Source organism: Carassius gibelio, chromosome A17 (genome assembly GCF_023724105.1).
Source record: "Carassius gibelio isolate Cgi1373 ecotype wild population from Czech Republic chromosome A17, carGib1.2-hapl.c, whole genome shotgun sequence".
NCBI lineage: Eukaryota > Metazoa > Chordata > Actinopteri > Cypriniformes > Cyprinidae > Carassius > Carassius gibelio.
This window is the reverse complement of record NC_068387.1, coordinates 13,207,722-13,228,628: the sequence shown is the minus strand read 5'-3', so window position 1 is coordinate 13,228,628 and position 20,907 is coordinate 13,207,722. Positions and strand designations below refer to the sequence as shown.

Genomic DNA, 20,907 nt, shown 5'->3' with positions numbered 1-20,907 from the left:
TGTGCCCATCATACATTTCTCAATTTCTCTTACCTTTTGGTTGCTGGTGAGTTGTTGTCCTTCTTGGAGCCAGAGGGGGATGGCAGTGTGCCACCCTTCTTAGGCAGGACAGTACCGTTGTTGACTGTGGATCTCAGGGGCAGAGCTGCAATCATTGGTCTAGCTGAAATATGGAAGAAACAAGGGCAGAATTACACACAGCACTGCAGTCAGGCATTTATTATCTGTGATTTACAATCTTTTTGTAAACTAGATCCACTACATGTCAAACTTTTACATATAGATGAACTCAAAGCTAACACACATGGACAAAAGCCACAAAACTCTCATTTTAATTTTATATACACTATCATTCAAAAGTTTGGGGTTAGTCATTTTTGTAAAAGAGAAGAAACATTTCTAATTATTATAGTGTTGTGCTGCTTAATATTTTTGTTGAACCAGGAAACATTTTTTAGGATTCTTTGATGATTAGAAAGTTTAAAAGAACGGCATTTGTTTGAAATTGAAATCTTTTAACATAATACATTAATTTACTGTTACTTTTGATCAGTTGAATGCATCCATGATTAATAAAACTATTAATTTCTTTCAAACAAATCAAATAAACCTCAGTGACCCCCAAACTCTAACAGTGGTGTATAATGCATCATACAGAAAACATTCCCAAATGCAAAGAAATGGAACAGAGCAGTGACCACAGAATTCCAGAATATATGTTATTCTTGCTTCCTCAGACTGTCCTGCAATAGGTTGAGCCATGAATTGACTACATTAAAATGCAATTGTGGTTCACAAAAGTCCAGGTTGGAGAATAATATGCCTTTGTGCAATTCAAGTTCTAAATAGTGCGTCCACACCTGCAGTCTAACTGCTGATGCCAAAGATTTTTGAGAGCCTTTATTTACATTACCCTATGCATTTGCATGATTAAATATTCATCACAGCAGAGCTGCTTGACTGTGTTATGAATGTGTAGGCAGAGGGACAAAAATACAGTAGAAAAAATAAAAGAAAGAATAAGGCAAAAGTGCATAATGATTTTTCTTTTGTTTCAAAGAGATCAGCCTTCACAGAGCGTCAAGGATTATGAAGAAGGAAAGCATGACTCATCTTGCACACACTTCAAACAGACGGGGGAATGAATGAAGTGAACATGAGCAACCAAAGTACACCAAAAATAAACATTTCTTTATTGGTTTGAGGAGTCTTGGCCCCCAGGTTGACATTTGGTAGCACAAATTCATGCAGTCTGGCTAATTAGTGTCTGACATCAAAGCAGCAAGTGTGTTTCAAAACTTTGAGACGGTAAAGAAATGTGACTCTAATTATCCACTTTATCCTACAGTTCAAAGGATTATGTGGATTTAGTAAAGCTTTGTTAGACAATCCCCAAAAATCTAGATATTTAAGGTGACAAGCCACTTGCCATGTCTGTTAGACCAAAATTATCATCATTCTTGAGGTTTTTCCAATGTCTCTTTTTTTGTGCTAGTTTGTCAGTCTAGCATTAAATGTAATTAGGACCAGAGTGTTTGTTAAGCACACTAACAAGCATCTTATAATGTTAATCTCACCAATCTCAAAATAACTAGACATATGTGAGACAGGACTATACGTCACACATACTGGGGTGAGATTAGAGATGCACAACACATATATGATCATAAGAGTATCAGCCAATATTTGTGTGTGTGTTTTTTACATGTCTGATTAGGTTAACATTGAAATAATTAAGTTCCAAAAAAAAATTATATATATATATATATATATATATATATATATATATATATATATATATATATATATATATATATATATATAGTTGTTACAAGCCTGTCTCACTTTTCTGCGAAACAAAAAAGAAGATATTCTGAAGAATGATGGTAACCAACAGTCAGTTCCCACTGAATTTTATTGTATTTTTGTCCATTCAGTGAAGTCAATGGGAATCAAATCTGTTAGTTAACAACATTCTTTATAAAAAATCTTTTTTAATATTCCACAGCAGAAAAACATTGAAGTTTTGAAACAACGTGAGGATAAATGAATTAAGAATTTAGAATAAGATTAAGCATAAGAAATAGTCAGATTAATTAAGAACCTCTAAATTAAACCCAGTAGATTAAGCATTAACCTTTCTACGAACTTCTGATACATAACTCATTATGTCTGCAAGAGATATTGAACTTTTAATAACAAACGGAGTCACTCAAACACCTACAAGTTAATAACATCATGTAAATAAACATAGGGTTGAAAATTACCATATCCATTTTGCATATTAATAAACACTCAGTATATCAAGCAAATACCAAATCTGATTAACATTTAAAATGGAACCTACTGATCGTGGATTATACATATCAGCAACCATTTCCTTATCAGTGCATCACTAAGTGAAATATAACTCATATAAAACTCAGTCCTCAGTGTCCATGCATTTGTGATGTCAGATCCAGTGACGTGACTAAACTGTGCTCTTTGTATTAGTGTGTAGCTCCTGACAAGTGAGACACGAGCCCCCCTGCCTACCTGGCTTCCCAAAACTGCTGTTAGAGGAGGGAGAGTCTCTCCTCACTGCTGCTTCTAAACATAACCACAGTATGAGAAAACAGTTGAGGGAAGGGAATAGGAGGATGGGAGAGTAGAGAAGAAAGGAAATGAATAGCAATAGGACAGAAAACTGCTGCTGGAGCATGGATGGGAAGAAGATGAAAAAGTAAGAAATGGCACACAGGTGGTTTTGTAGAAATTTGTTTTTCAGTGAGGCTCAAAGAAAAAAAAAATCACTGAACATGTTGCAGTAAAGCAAAGCTGATATAAATAAAGTGATCTGGAAACTCTAGGACTTTCCACCAAATGAGGTGAGGTACTGTGTGGTACCTTTGGTTGGTCCTTTCCTGCTGAGCATGGCCTGCTGCTCCTCTGAGATGTTCAGTCTCCTCACCACATCAGCCAGGGCCGACTTGAGCAGCTGAATCTCATCCTCCTGCATCTGAACCCGCTGCTCCAGAGAGGAGATCCGGTCCGTCACCTCCATACTGCTCGCCACCGAGGCACTGTCATCTATAACACACGGAAAAAAAACCTCAAGTATATGGAAAACTAAAGCTGAAATAATGCTGCAAAATCTTAGAACTCAAGATTTTATCCAGTATATAACAGTATCTTTTTCATTAAATTCATAATAGTTGTTAGTAAGTACCACGGTTAAAAATAGGGTTCTCCATAAGTGCCTTAAAGAACCATTACTAAATTATTAGTAAATGTATTAATATAGGTTCATAAAATATTAAAGATGTGTCTGAATGTGGAAAATATTTACTTACTATTACATTCTATTTTGAATGTAACTCACCACTTAAATTCATTTCAGATACCATAAAAACTATGTCTGTCAATAAAATAAAATAATTATAATAATTCTCATGATTTACCTGTAAAAAAATTTTTTCTAAATAATAATACTTTTAATGGTAAAAGACTAAAAAGTATACAGTCAACTTGTTAAATAGTTTACAGTAAGCTTACTTTGTGAAAATAATAAATCTAATGTGGCATTTCAAGTAATTATACAGTAAAATAATGCTACATTTATGCCAACAATAATGTCAAACTAATGTTTTTGAATGTGAAAAAGAACAAGTCATCTTGTGTTCTCCTTCTATATATTAGTATTAACCACAGCTACTTGTGATGAGCTTTGATTACATGTGGCTTATATATTATATATAAAAAAGATTTTAGTACTTCAGTTGGTGTATTAACATTATGTCTGTTAATGAAATATTGCATATATGTTGTAATATATTTTACAGCTGCCTGGTTTTTACCATAAAAAAATTTACTATCGAAAAATTGACTATTCGGTGACCATCGAATTTAAGCCAAAAGTCTCGTCCAGCAGGGTGCGTTTGAAAGAGTCAGAGAGGGACGGCCTAACATGTCCTTCTTCGTTTCATACAAACATGCTGATCAAACATGCTTTTTGCGGCACCCTTCCCTAACAGCTGCTGACCCAGAGAAACCCTGTTACCCTCTCTTGCACTCAAACACACAACCAACACACATATAAAAGAGCAGTTAACGGTTTGCTAGGTGATTAGACTGCTTAGTAAAATCAGTGATATGAAACATTAATGAAACGAATGCTTTCAACCCCTTCCCTGAGAATAACGTCTTCATTAATTATACACTGAGAGGAAGCAGCTGGTAATTAAAGCAATAATAATAAAAAAAAACTGTTAAAGATTTATAAGGAAGTCATTCAGTTAGCCGGGTGTGTGATGACTCTACATCTGTTGAGATCTTATTCATTGCAGATTCTTTTTTAATATTGTTTAAGGTCAGACTGGTATCATATTTGAACACTTTACAATGAGGTTAATTTCATTAATATTTGTCATTAGGTATCATGAACTATTAATGACTTTTAATTACTTTTAAATACTTTTAATTATTAATCTAGGTTAATGTTCATTTTAATGTATATTAGTGTTAATTAGTATTTTTTTTGTTTTTGTTTCCTAATATTTAATACATTAACTAATGATAACAAATTGAAACCTACTGAAAAGGTGTTACCAGCATTTGATTAACAATTTATGCTAAATACGTCTCAGTTAACTGACATTCAGTAATACCATTTAAAATATGAATTCATAGCGAGTGTGACCTGAATTAGAATAACGCCAACTATGAGTCCCATCAGCTTGAATAATTGGCAGATGGGAAGCTTCAGGCAAAATAAAAAATGGATAGTTTTGAAAGTGAAATTTAGATAAGTACCTTCCACTGCAAACATTAAATCACTCAATGTTTCCATACCTCAGCTGAGCTGTATGATTATACACACACACACACACACACACACACACACATCAGCTCAGCACATTTAATGGCCTCCAGCCATTCCACTTAAAATTAATTTGCTTGCCCTGCAAAAACGATCATAATCTTTAAATGTTCAGTGGTGATTAATCGCCTCTTGAAGATAAGCCTCTTAATGCAACACTATTTCACTCGGTCAAGATATTCAGATAACCCTTAGAAATATATTTTCCTGCACGGACCGGCACACTTCAGCCCTCTGTATTGGGAAAAACCATCCAGATATCCCAGCATTGATAAAGGTTTCTGTTACTGGATCACTGAAGGTTTTGACTACGCTACGCTAAGGCTTTTCATTATGAACAAAGGAACATACACTGTGAATCCCTACATACACACACGCACGCACGCACGCACGCACTTCAACAAAGACAAAACCTAATAAAAAATGACTACTAATAATTAGAGCCGCAAATCATGCTGTTTGCAAAGAAATTGCCTCTTTGATAGAAAATATTAATCATTGATTGAGGTCGTCCCACGGATTCATCTTTTCAAAATCTCCATGGGGAGATTATTCTCTTTTATCCACGCACAAACATAGTTTTCAACCATACTGAAGCCGCTGGTGGCGTAATGCTAATAATCAGAACAATAAATGACTACATTTGCTCAATAGCCTAAAAGTGCTTCCCGCTCATTTGGCAAAATGCACAAAATGAAACCGCACTCTACAAAAGTGCATGTGATAGAGCATGTAAACACACGCTTAAACACATATTTAATTCTATTCCTTCTAAAACGCTAATGCTCTCCATTGTAAGGATGAAAGAACCTGAGATACTTTGATCTCGTGAGAAACAGACAATACAAACATGCACAGGCATCTTCGAGACACCCCACAGAGTGAAGGTGCAGGAGACCTCCTTCCCTTCTGGCCATTTGTTTTATTTTAAATCCCTTCACCCATGCTTCTTTCTACTTACTCAGCTCAAAATTATTACATGAAAATGTCAATGCATTATTTTTCTAAAAGTCTGGTATGCATCTTTTACTCTTAGATTCATCTTTGAGAATTTGATGTCTTGTATTGATTTGATATTTATGAATTGGCTATGTAATTGGCATAATCTTTACCTGACTGATAATAAATTGTTACATTTGATTTACTCTGACTTACTCAGAAATATTTTCTCAAGTAGATTAAGTGAAGGCTATGTTTCTGCAAATCTGCGTCCAGGGTTAAGTGCATACTAAAACTCAGGCTACATGGAGCATAGGGCACATCAGGTGAGAGTTTAGATTTCTGACTAACCGCTTGACTTTAGTTAAGTTGTACTCCGTTGCATTAACTATGGGGGGCTAGTCAAACTACTGGTCATAACCGCTGGTTATTGTCTCAGCTTTAAGTTGTACCTAGTTATATAACTGTTGGGGGCTAGACAGGTAGTGCTAGCATAAACGCTGATTATTGTTTTGAGCTTTAACTAAGTTGATCATGGGTAACTGAGGGTGACTACTAGTCATAACCTCTGGCTACTGTTTATACTGGCGAGTTTGTGATCGTGGGCCACACGTAGAAGAATGGCCGTCGTGGGGCACCCTGAGCGACATAGATTCCAGCTACACAAGACTGCAGGTGAGTATCAGGGAGCGGGCACTTCAACCACATTAAAAACATTCGTGGGAATATATCAGTGCAGCATGAACTGACACAACTTGCAATTCTTGTTGCTGTTCGCTATGTTAAAACAGACGCATTGGCAGCCGTCCATATCTTCTAATCTAATATGTTTCAGAAATCAACCGCTCAGACCAACGATGCACTTCCCTTGCCATTGTCTCTCTCTATCTCTGCCTTTCTGCCATTTCCCTCTGAATTCAATCTCGTTCAGTTGCACTGATTGAATTGGACGTCAGCCCATCTCTAGCTTTCATGTAGTAAAGGAAATTACTGTTTGTTAGATAGCACATCGCAATCCTAACTAATCTTTTTCTAGCTTCTGTTAGTTAACTTCCCAACACTGAACAGCTCTTTCATAACTATTATCTGGTGATTAGACAGAAGATTGAACCAAAAACTGAACAGTGCACTGAAAATCTACACCCCACCCCAGCAGAGTAAAACAGTTGATCAGTTTTACAAACCAGAGTCTATTTGTTTCAGATAACCGTCTCTAGGAGAGGCTCAATCCCATTTTGCTTTAGACAGTTTGGTGCATGAATTGAAGTTAAATTTAATACCTGTCCATCTTAATAACACTGAATTTTTTTCCCCCATCCTCCCAAGAAAGAGTGACAGGACTGATCTCACACAGACAGACTTGTCCACCAAAAGACAGACTGCCCACAAAATAAGATTGAAACTGAAGTCCAATTCCTGACCTACTGGCCTGACGAAGCACAGACATTCATTCGCTGTTTTAAAACCACTGCAAAGAATTTCAATGTTGAATCCATGCTGCTCAGAGAAAGTCCTGGAAGTGCAAACTTATCTGCAAGATATGTAAATCTTAGAAACAACCAGTGTTACACAAACTCTAAATGCTTCGTATTGAGTACTTAATAAATATAAACATATATCAGGTGAATTATCAAAAAATATGTTTAATGCTTACTAAAAATAATGTTTAAGTTTCATCTCACCAGCTATTTATTGGTCTTCATGAAATTAAACAAAAGAATGAAACAGATGTATTAAATTATTAAATTAGAAATTAAGCAAATGAAAAAAAAAACATACATTTAACAGTTCAAAAAATGTTTTCATTAATGTTAACAACACTTTGATTAAAAATAATAATAGTTCCTAAAATAAAAACTAAATTACAACTTAAAAATATACATTTACAATTTAGTCTACTAACTGTAATGGGACTCATCAATATATTAGTATAAAAAATGTATTAAAAAAATACTAATAATAATGCTTTAAATCCTTGAATAATGATATAAACTACATAAAGGCAGGGCAGGGTAGAAAGTGTCAGTGGATGGATTATCAAAGCAAAACGGACTCTCTTTAATGTCTCCCTCAAAGCACTGAGGCTGATTAATAATGCATCCCTGGTCTCTCTCTGAGTCTGAACCTACTAGCTGATTCACTCAAACCCTGTATCTGCCCCAAAGATGGGTCTCAACAGGAGCAGGGTGCTAAGGTTTGTAAGGATTATCATTACGCTAACAGTGAATATGATCATGTTCCTTCACTTTGGAGGCTTGTCTACCCATAAGATGAAGGCAAATTTAAACTATCCCATATCTGGCTTAATAGAGCTGCTGTACAATGCCAATTGCATTGCACATTTCTAAAGGTGCGGGTACATTTTCTGTTGTTACGCAATTTTTTTTTTCATTTCCATAGGAATCTTAACAATCTGGAATTTCACATGGAGGTAGAAAGATTTTACCATGCTGATTTCACAACGGGTTCAAGTTGGTCACACAAATTCACTGTGTTCACCAACATGATGCTGCATAGTTTGAAAGTGACTCTTTTAGTATTGATTCATGCATTATTACACTATTGACAGTGGACTTTTTTGTCTTCCAAGATTTGCTAATGCAAAATATGTCAAATAAAATATAAACAACACTGCATATTGTGTTTTTGGAAATATGTTGAAATATTAAAATATATATATATTTGCCATGTGGGGCAGCTCACCAGTTTTTGTGACAGTGCTATTAACAAAATGCATCCTTCTAGTGAAAATTCCTCAAGTGAATCCTCCTAGAGCTTTTCACAAACGATTCTCATCAGCAATCTGGCCACTGAGACTGGCCTCTTACATAAAGAGTTCATGCTGAGAGACACAGGGAGGATCTTTGAGAGAAAGTGAGTTTGTTCTTTAAGAGGATTACAACCGCCTGTTTTCCCAACCACTTTGTTTTTGCGACCTGAGTTCACAGATCCAAGGTCAGTTCGTTGAGCACCCATCTGGAAACTCTGGCGATAGTAAAACGGTGCTCTGTCTCACAGTGTAAGTGATTCAAAGAAAGTGGCTGCACTGTTATAAAATCCAGCAAAGCCCAGAATGAAGCAAGAGAACAGTATGATGCCAAGCTATTTGCAACATTACAGGTATATAATAAGGAAAAAAGATGGCCTTTAGCAAACAGGACTTGGGAGGTAAAAATAGACGCATGAGATCATCCCAAAGACCTCACCTGTGACCTCTGGCATGAAAAGAGCAGGAGAAAGAGAGAAAGCAGGGAAGAGGTGATGAGCAGTGCCAAACTGTCCCAATGAGAGCCAGAGATTCAATCCAACTTACATCAGCAAAATCTACCTTCAGGTAAAGCTGTAATCAACCTATTAAAGCAGATGTCTTCTACAATTCTGATTTAAAATCCTGTGTTTTATAATTGAGGCTTAATCTTTACAGTTTAACAATACTGACTTGATTTTTACATTTTCTGAATAGTAAATGCCAGTGGAGTTTAGTGACTTAGTCTTATCACCACAAATCTAGGGTGTTGTGGTTGGCTGCCAGCAAGAAGCTATGTGTTTCCTAAAGTTTTGTGAGTGTTTTTAGCATACCGTTGTTAAGATAACGGTGATGATACACGGGTCTGGATACTTTTGGTCAGTGGTGGGCTCTGGTTGCCTGTTGATGGCAACATTGTTAAAAAAGTTTCCCCGTGTATCACCACCTTAAGTGTTTTTAATGTGTTGCTATGTGGTTGCTAGAGTGTTTTTTGGAGTGTTGCAGTTGCAGTTGTTACTATGTTGCCATGCGGTTGCTAGGGTATTATGAGTGTGTTAGAGTTATGCACTTGCCATGGTGTTGCTATGGTGTTCTGAAGTTTTGAACTTGTTGCTATGCAGTTGCTAGGATGTTGTTAGTGTGTTGCTATGCAGTTACTGGTATAAGTGTTTTTTACATGTTGTTATGTGGTTGCTTAGTCATTCTGGGTGGTTCTTGCATTCAGAAACAGCTAGACTCAGCACAGAAAAACAAAACAGGCTCCAGTTGTATTGAAAGTCAAACTTATTTTAACTTGAGACAATGTCTTTAAAAAAGCGTTACTCATGGCGCAAGATGTAAAAAAAATAGAGGCACATCACAATGGTTGAAGATCACCCTCTAATGCATATTTAAAGGCATCAAATGAAAATTCAAACCATTTTCTAAATTAAATTTGTTGAATGTAGTGAATGATTCAACAATGCATGTTTCTTTTTTCATTGATATTGTTTAAATACAAATGTCATAACTTGATCTTCCAGTGAAACTGAAGATCAAGAACTGAAGGATTTATTAACAATTTACTAAAGAAATAATAATAATAATTTATATTTTTGTACTATATATATATATATATATATATATATATATATATATATATATATCTGACTGCAAGTTCATAATGAGACCTTCCTCCTTTCAATCAACAACTAATGGACTTTCATACTACATATTTTTATTTCTTTCCTGATAATCCAATTCACTTGGATGCACATCACAATACACTATCCTTCTGTCGCTACTTCCATCACATTGTGAATTTAAAAAGACAGACAGATCAAAGAACGATCAAAGAACATATCCGGTGTGAACAGTCCCTTAGCAAACACCACTAATGAAAGGACAATGGAATTATAAAATGAGGACAATAGAGGAGAGGGTTTGCCAAACTGCTTGATGGGATATTAGTGTACATCTTATCTTTCTCCTTCCCTCTCATGCACTCCTTACTATGAAAAAGTTGTCAGCATGCTGCATGTGTAAGACATGCTATATGTGTGTTTACGTGTGTGTTCATTAATCCCACCAGCCTCCATCCCCACAGAGAGACACCAGTCAGTGACAAGTGATGCGGAGATGCCCGTTGTTCCCTGTTAATCTCCTCCAGGCAGCCAGGGAGGCAGAGAAAACAACTTTATATGAACCACAGAGGAGGGTGTTTTCCACCCCCACCACCCTGCTCACTGGCAAGAAAACAACAAGAGGGGTATTTTAGGGACAACAGAGCTCTAGCCCCAAGCCTCGCTGTTAGGATACAGGAAGTGGTCGGGCTAAGAGAGGATTAAAGGGAAACTGAGCCGATCCTGATCAGCAGTTATCCCTGTGCTCTGGGAGAAAGTGCACAGGCCTAACACGCTCTGATATATGGGCTCATGAGACTACTGAAAACAGAGCCTGTTGTGTTGTTATGGGATCAAAACTGGCAAATGTTTTTGTCCTACAAATGAGTTGCTGGCCAGAGATGTGGTTTAACTGTTCAATGTTTTAATTGCTTGCTAGCAATAATATTATAAAGGTTTAAATGCATTATTCAAGAAATATGAGCAAAACGAGCAGAAATGTGTTGTAAACAAAATAACTCTATATATTTACACAAATAAAAATGTAAAAAGTCAATAAGCAAAGTTGTCAGTAGGATCTTGACCAAATGAGATCTTGGCCAAATATCAGCTGATTAATAATATCAGTCTGATCGAGATATTTTAAAGAATGAATTATTTCTATTTAAATTTCATGAATGAACTGATTATTTTCACATTCTAATATATAAAACTGTTCAAATTGTGTTTTTTGAGGGGGGTGCCTCCTGCTCAACAAGGCTTCATCTATTTGACCAACAATACAGTAAAATAATAATATTGTAAAAATTGTGTGGATCAAAATAAGTATTTTCTATTTGCATATATTTTAAAACCTTAATTATTCCTGTGATGTCAAAGATAAATTTTTAGCAGCCATTACTCCCGTCTTCCGTGTTACATGATTTAAACTTTGATAAATTTTTTCAGGATTCTTTCATTAATAAAAAGTACAAAAGCATTTGTACAACAGCATTTATATGAAATAGAAATCTTTTTGTATCATTAAAGTTCTGTTTACTGTCACTTTTGATCAACTGACTGCATGCATGCTGAAGTATTGAGCTATATTGTAACTTTTTATTAAAAGGTCAGTTCTCCCTCAATTCTCTGACATTTACTGTATGGCTTCAGAAGACTTGGAATATAGTGTATAAATCATATGGATTGCTTTAATTTTATTTTTGTCGTTTTTGAGCTTAGCATCCCTTGGTCACTACTCACTTTCAAGAGCAGCAGGAGCATTCTTGGACATGTCTCCATTTATGATTTACAGAAGCTAAAATAAAATAATCATATAAGTTCGGAATGACACAAGGATGAATAAATAATGATATTAATTAAACAATTTCCTTTTAATAATTTTAAAGAGATAACTGTAAAGTAAACAAAAAAATAAATGATTAGAGATAGGGTAAATTATTCTTTTAAAAACACAAATTGCCATTTCAAAAGTGCTTTAAACTAATATTGTGCATTTTAGCATGTCAAGAGAACAACAAAACGCACTTTTAGACAATTTAAAGAACACTCTAAAGGACTCAGTGCTGCAAAAGTGAAGCTACACATCATGTCATGCTACTCACCCCACCCACATGCTCCTCGAACTCCACTTCGACAGACTAATCAATGAAAAAAGCTCACTCGTTCAGTCACAGGTCAACCACAGTGAAGAACGGCACACACAACTCTCTAAACAACAAAACACTTATCTCCATGTTTAATCAGCCAGGGCGTCTGTTCATGGGACCCACCCTTTATGGCAGACCCTCTCAGTCCAGCACAGTCACCATAGAGATGAGAAGACAAAACCGACCTGGAAAAGGCACGCTGGAGTACAGCAGAAACTGCGGGTTGTGCTGACTCATGCTCTCCTGAGAAATGGCACAAGCGGCGGGGAGCTCTGGTGGCAAACGAGGCAGGGAAGGAGGAGTGGAGACTGAGGATTTGAAGGAGTCGCAGAGGGTCTGACTCACAGAGCAGGAGAAAAGTAGGGCAACATTAACTCATGGCTGGCTCTGCTTTCCTGCTCCTGACACAATGCTCTTTTCAGCGTGTGTGAAAGCCTGGGCTTTCTTCTCCTTCAGAACCCAGGGCATTGTGTACACTAAACAAATGGCCCAGAACAGTGGGTGGGTTGGTGGTTTAAATAAACTGAAGTGTTGTTCTTTGGGTGGGTTTGCCGATGCTGTGCGGTAACGACACTGGATGTTACATGCGGAAAATCATATGTCAAGCCCCTGTGCAGCACAACTGAGCTGATGGAAAAGAGAAAGCGTGTCAGTGTTGCTATTGTTAACTAAAACTCTTACTAAACTTAACTATTAAATCTATTTCCTTAACTGAAACAATATATTTTAGATGACAAATTAAAAACTAGAAATGTTGTCTTAGCAACTTACTGAAAAACAAGTACTAAGATTTCTAAAAACTAAATAAAAAAAAGCTTTCTATATATTTAAAAAAAAAAAACTCAATTAATAAAACTTGAATATAACAAATTTACTATATATACTGTAATAGTTTATTTCCTTAATTGAATTGAAATAAAACATAGTTTTTAGATGAAAAAAATAAGCAAAATACAATACAAAGAAAAAGCTGACATACTGAAATAAAATAAAGCTAAATAGAAATATAAAAAAAAAACAAAAAATGATAAAAATGACAAACACATAGGCTAAAATTACTAAAACAAACAGAAAATATTAAAAAAAAATAAAAGTGCTTATAAATATTATAATAGTATATAAAAATACTATAATAACTCTCCGCTGTGAGCATTTACCCGATATTTACATGCTTCTGCCTCCATGCATAATCTGTTCTGAACAAAAGAACATGGGGAAAGGCTTGCCATGACTCTCACTTGTGATTTCGCAGTGGTACAAAAATTTTTTGCTCAAACAATACTGAAAAATTCAAATATAAAATCCCAGAAAGCCTTTTGGTTGGACTTATTCTTGTCCACACAACACATATGAAAGACATGCACCATGTTTTACCATCGCAAAGCATTAGCATATTTTGAAGCAAAATTTGAATAATCCTGTCTGCTTGACACCCCCACAAAAGCCCCTTTGTTTTGGAAGCCCTTGAGAGTGAATGAGCAAGTGGAATATTCCAAAAACCTCCATAATGTACTAAAATAGCACAATACTATGCCTTCAGCAGGACGTGTGCTTCAGATATGTCACTGAAACCTTGAACGCTGCACTGCTTGTGACTAAAAGGCAAAATGCAGTATGTCCAGGAAAAACACCTTTTGGTAAATCACAATAAAGTTTCATGAGTGTTAATCTGTTATTCTGGAAATTGCGGAAGCATGTGATATAACAATTAAAAATAGTCACATGTTGTGGTAAGATCATCACAATTTACAAGTAACTATTATGAAAAGCATTAGCAAAAAACATGAGCATTAGATCAATCAAAAGTGACATTAAGGCCTTTTACATGTTACAAAATTCACTTCAAATAATTGGTCTTCTTCTGAACTTTCTATTCATCAAAATAACTGTAGAAAAATGTATCATGGATTCCACAGAAATAGTAGGCAACACAAACATTTTTTACATTGATAATACAAAATGTTATAGAGAGAGAGAGAGAGAACATAATAGCTTTGGTCGTCTCAGATAGAAGGCCAGTGCAGATGATGGTTTCAGAATTGTTATCAGTAACGTAATGGGACAGAGTGCCAGATAAAGAGCCAAAGCAAGTCATCTGGGGTCTGCCATAACAGACAAACAACAGCCATGTCAATATCACCCATTTAACGGTAGACGAGATTTATCCCTCAGTATGCTTTTTTTTTTATGAGAGCCAGCTCAATAAAAAACAGCACAAGATCCATAATACTAAATGAAATCGATGTCTAGCTTTGAACAAATCAGCATTCCTGGAAGAGTTATATTCTGTATATCAATATTTACCTCCAAATTCAAGTGACAGCATTGTACGGTCATTGAGAAGATTACGAATAAATGATGTCTTCCCAATTGGCTCTTATGAATTGCATTAGAATTTTAACCTTTTGCTGCTAAGGTTGTGGAGAGGTCAAGTTTAGAGGCAAGTGGAAGCTTTTGTTCATGGCTTTCATTCTCACTCACTTTCAGTTTTCTTGTCTGGTTTGGTCGGTAACGTGAGCAGGTCTTTAATCCTAATCCTGTTGCACATGCATCCATCAGTGGCTCAAAGGACAGCCAATAAGAAGTGAGAGCCAAGTGCCAAGAACACTTCCCTGGCAACTGCAGCTGAATGAGACAACAGCAGTCAGAAAGATTGAGCCGTCTGGTAGACGTTTAGATGCCACAACACCAGATAACCCATTCCTCCCTTCGCCAGAACTCACTGCCAATGTTTAATTTGAGTAAGGACATGAGGATATTTTCTCTTCAGTAAATGATAAAGATGATGGTCACATTTTGGCTGAATGAAAACAATCATGTAACAGTCAATCACTAAAAAATGAAATCTCTTCACGTCACTTACCCTCATGTCTTTCCAAACCTGGAGCACAAAAGAAGATATTTTGAATGTTTCGAGTGTTTGTCAATACAATGAAGGTAGGGGGCCAAAACAATATTAGATTCCACTGGCTTTTATTGTATGAACATTTTTATGTTTTATTTTGTATTTTTTTCTTGTTTGTTTGATGAAATGTCTTAATCTGAGGGCATGAGATGATTTAAAGTTCAGTCTTAAAGGATTACTTCAATCAAAAAAAAAATTCATTATTTATTCACCTTCATGTTGTTCCAAATTTGTATGACTTTATTTCTTTTGTGGAGCACAAACAAAGATATTTTGAATGTTTCAACAGTTTTTGTTGGTACAAAGCTAAAGTGGACTGAAAATAATTTAGAACCCGCACTGACTAATAAAGACATTTTTTAAAATATCTTTTATGGAATGCCATAGTGAACAGAATATGAACTTTCATTTTTTGAGCGAACTAAGCCTTTAAGATTGACCTTTAAATGACTCTTTTCATTCAGCCAAAACATTACCATCATCATTTTCTCATCATCTAACCTTAAGCCTTTATAATATACATTTTGGCTGAACTATCCCTTTAAGAGTCTATCTTTTCTTAAGAAAACTACAAGCAGATGAGTCTGAGGTTGGCAACACTTTAAATGAAGGTGTAAGGCCTATAGAATCTGCCTAATAAATTAGTTTGCTGACCCAGTATCCCTAAATTAGTGTGATTGGCTGATCAGTAACTCGTGAAGCATTTAAGAAAAAAATGACTTCATAGCAGATCCAGAGCTTTGGCTGAGCACTGTACTGCCAGATGACCTCACCGCAGCGCTCTCCAGCACATCCTCATTCAATTACCCACAGTCCTATGCTGGCCTAACAAGCCAGAATACAGGCCAGCCATCACAGCAGCTCTCATACTCACTCAGCCGAACAGAGTGAATGCAGAAAAGAAAAGAGATTGTCTTTTTACATTTAAGAACTTGTAAAACAAGATGTTTAGGAGTGTAACTGATGAATGAGGCCTTGAGCAGATTAAAGGGCTCTTAAATGCTGAATGGAAGACTTCGTATAGGCTACATGTCTGCCAAGATGAAGAAAGAGAAGATCACACAGTGTTTTATGGTGTCGCCACCGCACAATGATATCATAACTTCAGTGTAAACACAAGTCAGAAACCTCTGAGGAACACATTAGCCACCCAGGCGCTCACATGATAGATATACAGCTTGTCATGTCACATGACCCAGAAACAAATATGACTCTAATGTTGTATTTTCAAATCGCAATATGAACTTTAAAGGAGATTAATGAGTGAACAAACTAGGGATACACACCAATATTAAAACTCTGGCCGATACTGATAAGCTGATAGTTATGTTCATGTTTTGGCTGATAACAGATAAATGGTCAGCATTCAAATTAAATACTTAAAACTGAAACCAATCTTTAAAACTGAAACCAAATGCTTTAAATGCATTTGAAAGTGAATTTAGGCATCAAAATATACAGATTTACAATATTTAAGAATTGTTAAAAATTATTATTATAAAATTAATATTCAATAATAATAATTATTATTATTGTTATAAGGAAACAACACAATAAAATGATTCATTATAAAAAAATATTTATTTTAAATAAGCATGCAATTAAATTTCAAATTTCAGCATATGTGCATACTGTATCCACTGATAAATTATAAAATCTCTAACTGATAACACTATAATATGATACAAATATACTGTGCATGTCTAGAACAAACATAATTATAAAAGAGAGAATGTTGATTTACAGTAGAAGAATAGACTATACTATTTCAGTCTTTCTGCTACAAGATGTTGTCATTATTTTAATGTGTTACTTGTCAAAAAGATTGAAATAAACCCTCACTAATAAAGGGTTAAACTACAGTTCAATAAAACATGCACTGTTGAAACTCATGCAAAAGCACAGCATCACATTGTACAAAAGAGCAGGGAGATCTTCAGACATCATATGAGGTTCCTTAATGCAAGAGATTAATGGTGTTTGACAGAACAGTGACATGCACATTTATTCATCCTGGAACAAGGAAATCCCTTAATAACCACCTCATCCTCCTCTCTTCTTTTCCTCTTTTATCATCAGCCCTCACCCAAAAGCCTTGAAGCACCAGCCAGCATACACACACATGACTACAGATCGCAATCAGGATGGCAGAACAACAAAAACGCCCTCAAAAAGGACAACAACCCAACAAATCAAAACTGACATCCTCATTCTTTAGCTTGTCGGAAAGGTCTTGAGTTTCATTTTCAGTGAAAAAAACGGTCTGATGTAATAAAGGTGTAAGAGATTTTTCCCTGCATTGAACACGTCAGTCTGAAAACAGCACCAAACACCTTCAGTCTCAGGAATGACAAATATGCGTCAGGTACCTAAACACTTTAAGAACCGGAATAACATAACGTGTGAGATTTCCTTCTAGATATACTTGTTTCGAGAGAATATCAGCGAGAAGCCTGTAAGAAAACTGTCAATTACTATCATTCGTTTCAAACTGATCCATCCCAGCCAAGAGGAATTAAAAACTTTGTCAAAGTTAAGGGACTCAAAAAGGTCATAGAGGTTAAGTGTAGCACCTGAGGTGCCACCGTCCAGCTGAGGCAACATGTTTACCTGTACAGGAGGAGATGTGGATCATAAAAAGGACAAGCTCTTAGACTAAAGACAGAAAACGTGATGAGTTTACCGTTGCAGAACTGCAGCAGTGAGGAGGTGTCATAGAGACTGCTGTAGCAGGAGAAGCCGTCCTCCATTCTCTTCCTCCCTTCTTCCCTTTCTCCGAAAACTCCGTTTCTTTCACTGGCTGTCCACTGCAGCTCTCTGTCCATTCAACATCCAGTCTTCTTCAAGGGTCAGCCTGCCAGTGTCATTCACCATGACAACCCATTCACCAAGTCACGCTAACTCAGACGCTCTCTATGAATAGAATTCCAAAAAAAAGAAAAGTTCTGAAGTTCTCAAATGTAGGTCTTCTTGCACTTTTTCTCTCTGTGCTGTTTTCCTGTGTGAGACCTCCAAAAGATAAATATGCCAGTCCAGGGCTCGAGCTCTCAGAGGAGGAGTGTGTGCGAGTGTTTGTGTGATGTCGAGGACACTCCGCTGAGCTTGTCTGCGAGTCCTGATCTGACAGTGAAGAACGGACCAATCGGCGTACGAGGGGCGGAGCCTCTCTCAAAACATAAACCCTCCCCCTCCAGCTGACTCCACTCTGATGCTGTAGGAAACACTACTGGAAAAAAAATAAGCTAGAAAAAAACGACTTTAATGCTTTAGAGTTGTCTTAAAATAGGAACAAGTTGGTGAGAATCGATATTTAGAGTTGGCAAAGGGCTATTATTGATTTAGGGTATTTGTGTTTGTTTTCACTCTTTAGAGATGTTGTACTTAAACTGGAGTAAAGAGGATTATGACTGTGTTGTTTGTGGGCGGGTGAGGCTAAATCTAAGCTTCCACGTTTCACAGAAGCAGGAAAGACGTTGTACTGTGTAACACATTTTAAACAAAACAATCATAAACAAAACCAACCATATCATTCAAAATTTTGGGGTCAGTAAGATTTTATAAAATGTTTTTGAAATAAGTGTCTTATAGACAGCAAGGCTGTATTTATTTGATAAAAAAAATACTGTAAAAATAGTAGTACTGTGAAATATTATAACAATTTAAAATGTATGTTATTTATATGAATACATGTAAAAAATAAAAATTCCTGAAATGGCAAAGCAAAAATAGTGACATACTCTAGAGTTTTGTCACGCTACACTACAATAATCAGACAAAAATAGCTACACTGCTATACTTTAAAAAATCTGCTGTCGCATTACTTAAAACTTGTAGTTAGTTACCCCAGCATTGCAGACAGTAAAGAAATAAAGCAGTGCTTCCCACATGAGGAGGAAGGCTTTTGGGGACTTTTCCACATATGAGACACAATACATGACCTCACTTTCCACCCTTTATTCCATAATCCACACAAGCTTTTGGAGTAAAAATCTGAGCTAAACACTGACTATTCAAGCCTTATCTGCCTTCAGACAGACAAAGCAGTCTGGAAGACCATCAAAGAGAAACCAAGGTTGGAAGAAAGAGAATGAGAGTGTATCTCAGTTTTGACAGTGGGTCGTCACAAGAGAAAACCTTTTTAAATTATTCAAGAGGCAGGCACATTCGGTGTAATATGCATACAAATTACAACATGGCCTATATTTACGTGTCTTCAAACAGACAAAACACAGTCAAAATGAAAAAAAGAAGAAGAAAAGAACAGAAAAGCTGCAAGAGCCTCTTTAAAGATCATCCTCTTGACCCCATCCCCCAACATCAAATAATGGCAAGTGGAAGAAAGCTCTGTGTTAAATTGGATTTCTAGGGGTTCTGTGTCCAATTTGGCCATGGCTTTTCCTCAGAAGCCTAAAAAAAGTAAATGATCTGAGGTGGATGATGCGACATTTTCATGTCCCACTGGTGTCTCTCTTTCTTTCTCTTGACCCGAGGCCAGCAGTGCTACTTGAATCTGGCATCATAGTGTTTATTCTTAGGCCCCATAACAGTGCTGACAATAACACTTCTGTCTGTCCCACTAAAGATCAAACCGAGGATTAGCCCCAGAGGGCAGCCATCCATATGTCTCTTTCTCTGAAAACTTAAAAAAGGGACCTTTTATCAGCTAATTGTTTTCATATTCCATTTGCAATTTTATTTAATACCTAGCCTAGTTGTTATTTTATAACATAATTAAATACAAGCAATGTTTAGCATGTTCATGAAGGATTTCTGGGCCAGTGCATAAAAATATGAAGTGCTCAATTTTTTTTTCTTCTTGTCCTGAATCATGATAACAAGCCTACAATAATTTTTTTGAGTTTACATTAATAGTCTGGTTTGAGAAATTTCAAGCTTCTGTCATTCACCTTTGTGTGTTTAAGTCATTTCCAAATCGCATTTATTTTATTTGATCCAAATAGCATTTATTTTATTTTATACCTAAAAACTTTGCTTCATGTAGTAAGCCAAAACTGTATAAATAATCAAATAAAATAAAAAAAATAAAAATAAGCAAAGCGTGTATACAATAATGATTTATATTCTTAGCTGTTGGTGTCAAATCATCAGATGGCGAAGCACAACTGATGTGGTAAAAAAAAATAATAATAATAATACAATGGAAAATTATGTACTGACATGCCTCACATTTAAAATTAATAGTGAAAACATTAGCAGTACAGAAAACATTTTGGAAACTGAACTACTCTATTCAAATGGAGATTGAGAAGATTGGAGATTATGATTCCCAAAGTTGAGATTTAAAATTCCAATAAAATTTTTACTGGTGACTTTATATAATTTTGTTATAGAAGAGCACAAGCACTTTTTGATGATTTTCAGCATTGACTGGGTGTTAATCGAGGACCAGGGCAAAAAGAGGAAAATATAGTCCAGTGGTGGTGCTGTGAGATTAGAGAGTGCACAGACCCCTGGAGAGCGACACCAGCTGGGGGAAGGGAGAGAGGCTGGCAGAAGCACTTCATCATCTCCACGTAAATCTGGGGATCCCTCGGGTGGCAGCCAAACAGTGCTACACCCTCCCATTGTTCTCCAATTATACTGGCTGCACATTTCTCACTCAAACACACATGCAAACACTTACACAAACACAAAGTGACACACAACATACACAAAAAAGGAGCTTGTTGGGGATCCGTTTAAGTCGG

The 20,907-nt window shown here is 36.1% G+C and overlaps 1 protein-coding gene across 10 annotated transcripts in view; it reads right to left on the bottom strand.

Annotated features, from left to right (window-relative positions):
* Positions 1–18,295, bottom strand: part of LOC128031773 (echinoderm microtubule-associated protein-like 1) — a 37,234-nt gene extending 18,939 nt beyond the window's left edge. For 6 of the 10 annotated variants that reach the window (XM_052620167.1, XM_052620168.1, XM_052620169.1 and 3 more), the window contains exons 1-4: positions 17,883–18,295; positions 2,887–3,069; positions 2,536–2,589; positions 34–163 (exon numbers count right to left, since the gene is read on the bottom strand). In XM_052620167.1, coding sequence (XP_052476127.1) covers positions 34–163; positions 2,536–2,589; positions 2,887–3,069; positions 17,883–18,024 — 509 coding nt within the window. In that variant the 5' untranslated portion in view covers positions 18,025–18,295. The remainder of the gene's footprint in view (positions 1–33; positions 164–2,535; positions 2,590–2,886; positions 3,070–17,882) is intronic. The other 4 variants (XM_052620177.1, XM_052620175.1, XM_052620176.1 and 1 more) reach the window with 2 other exon arrangements.
* Between the last annotated feature and the right edge of the window lie 2,612 nt (positions 18,296–20,907).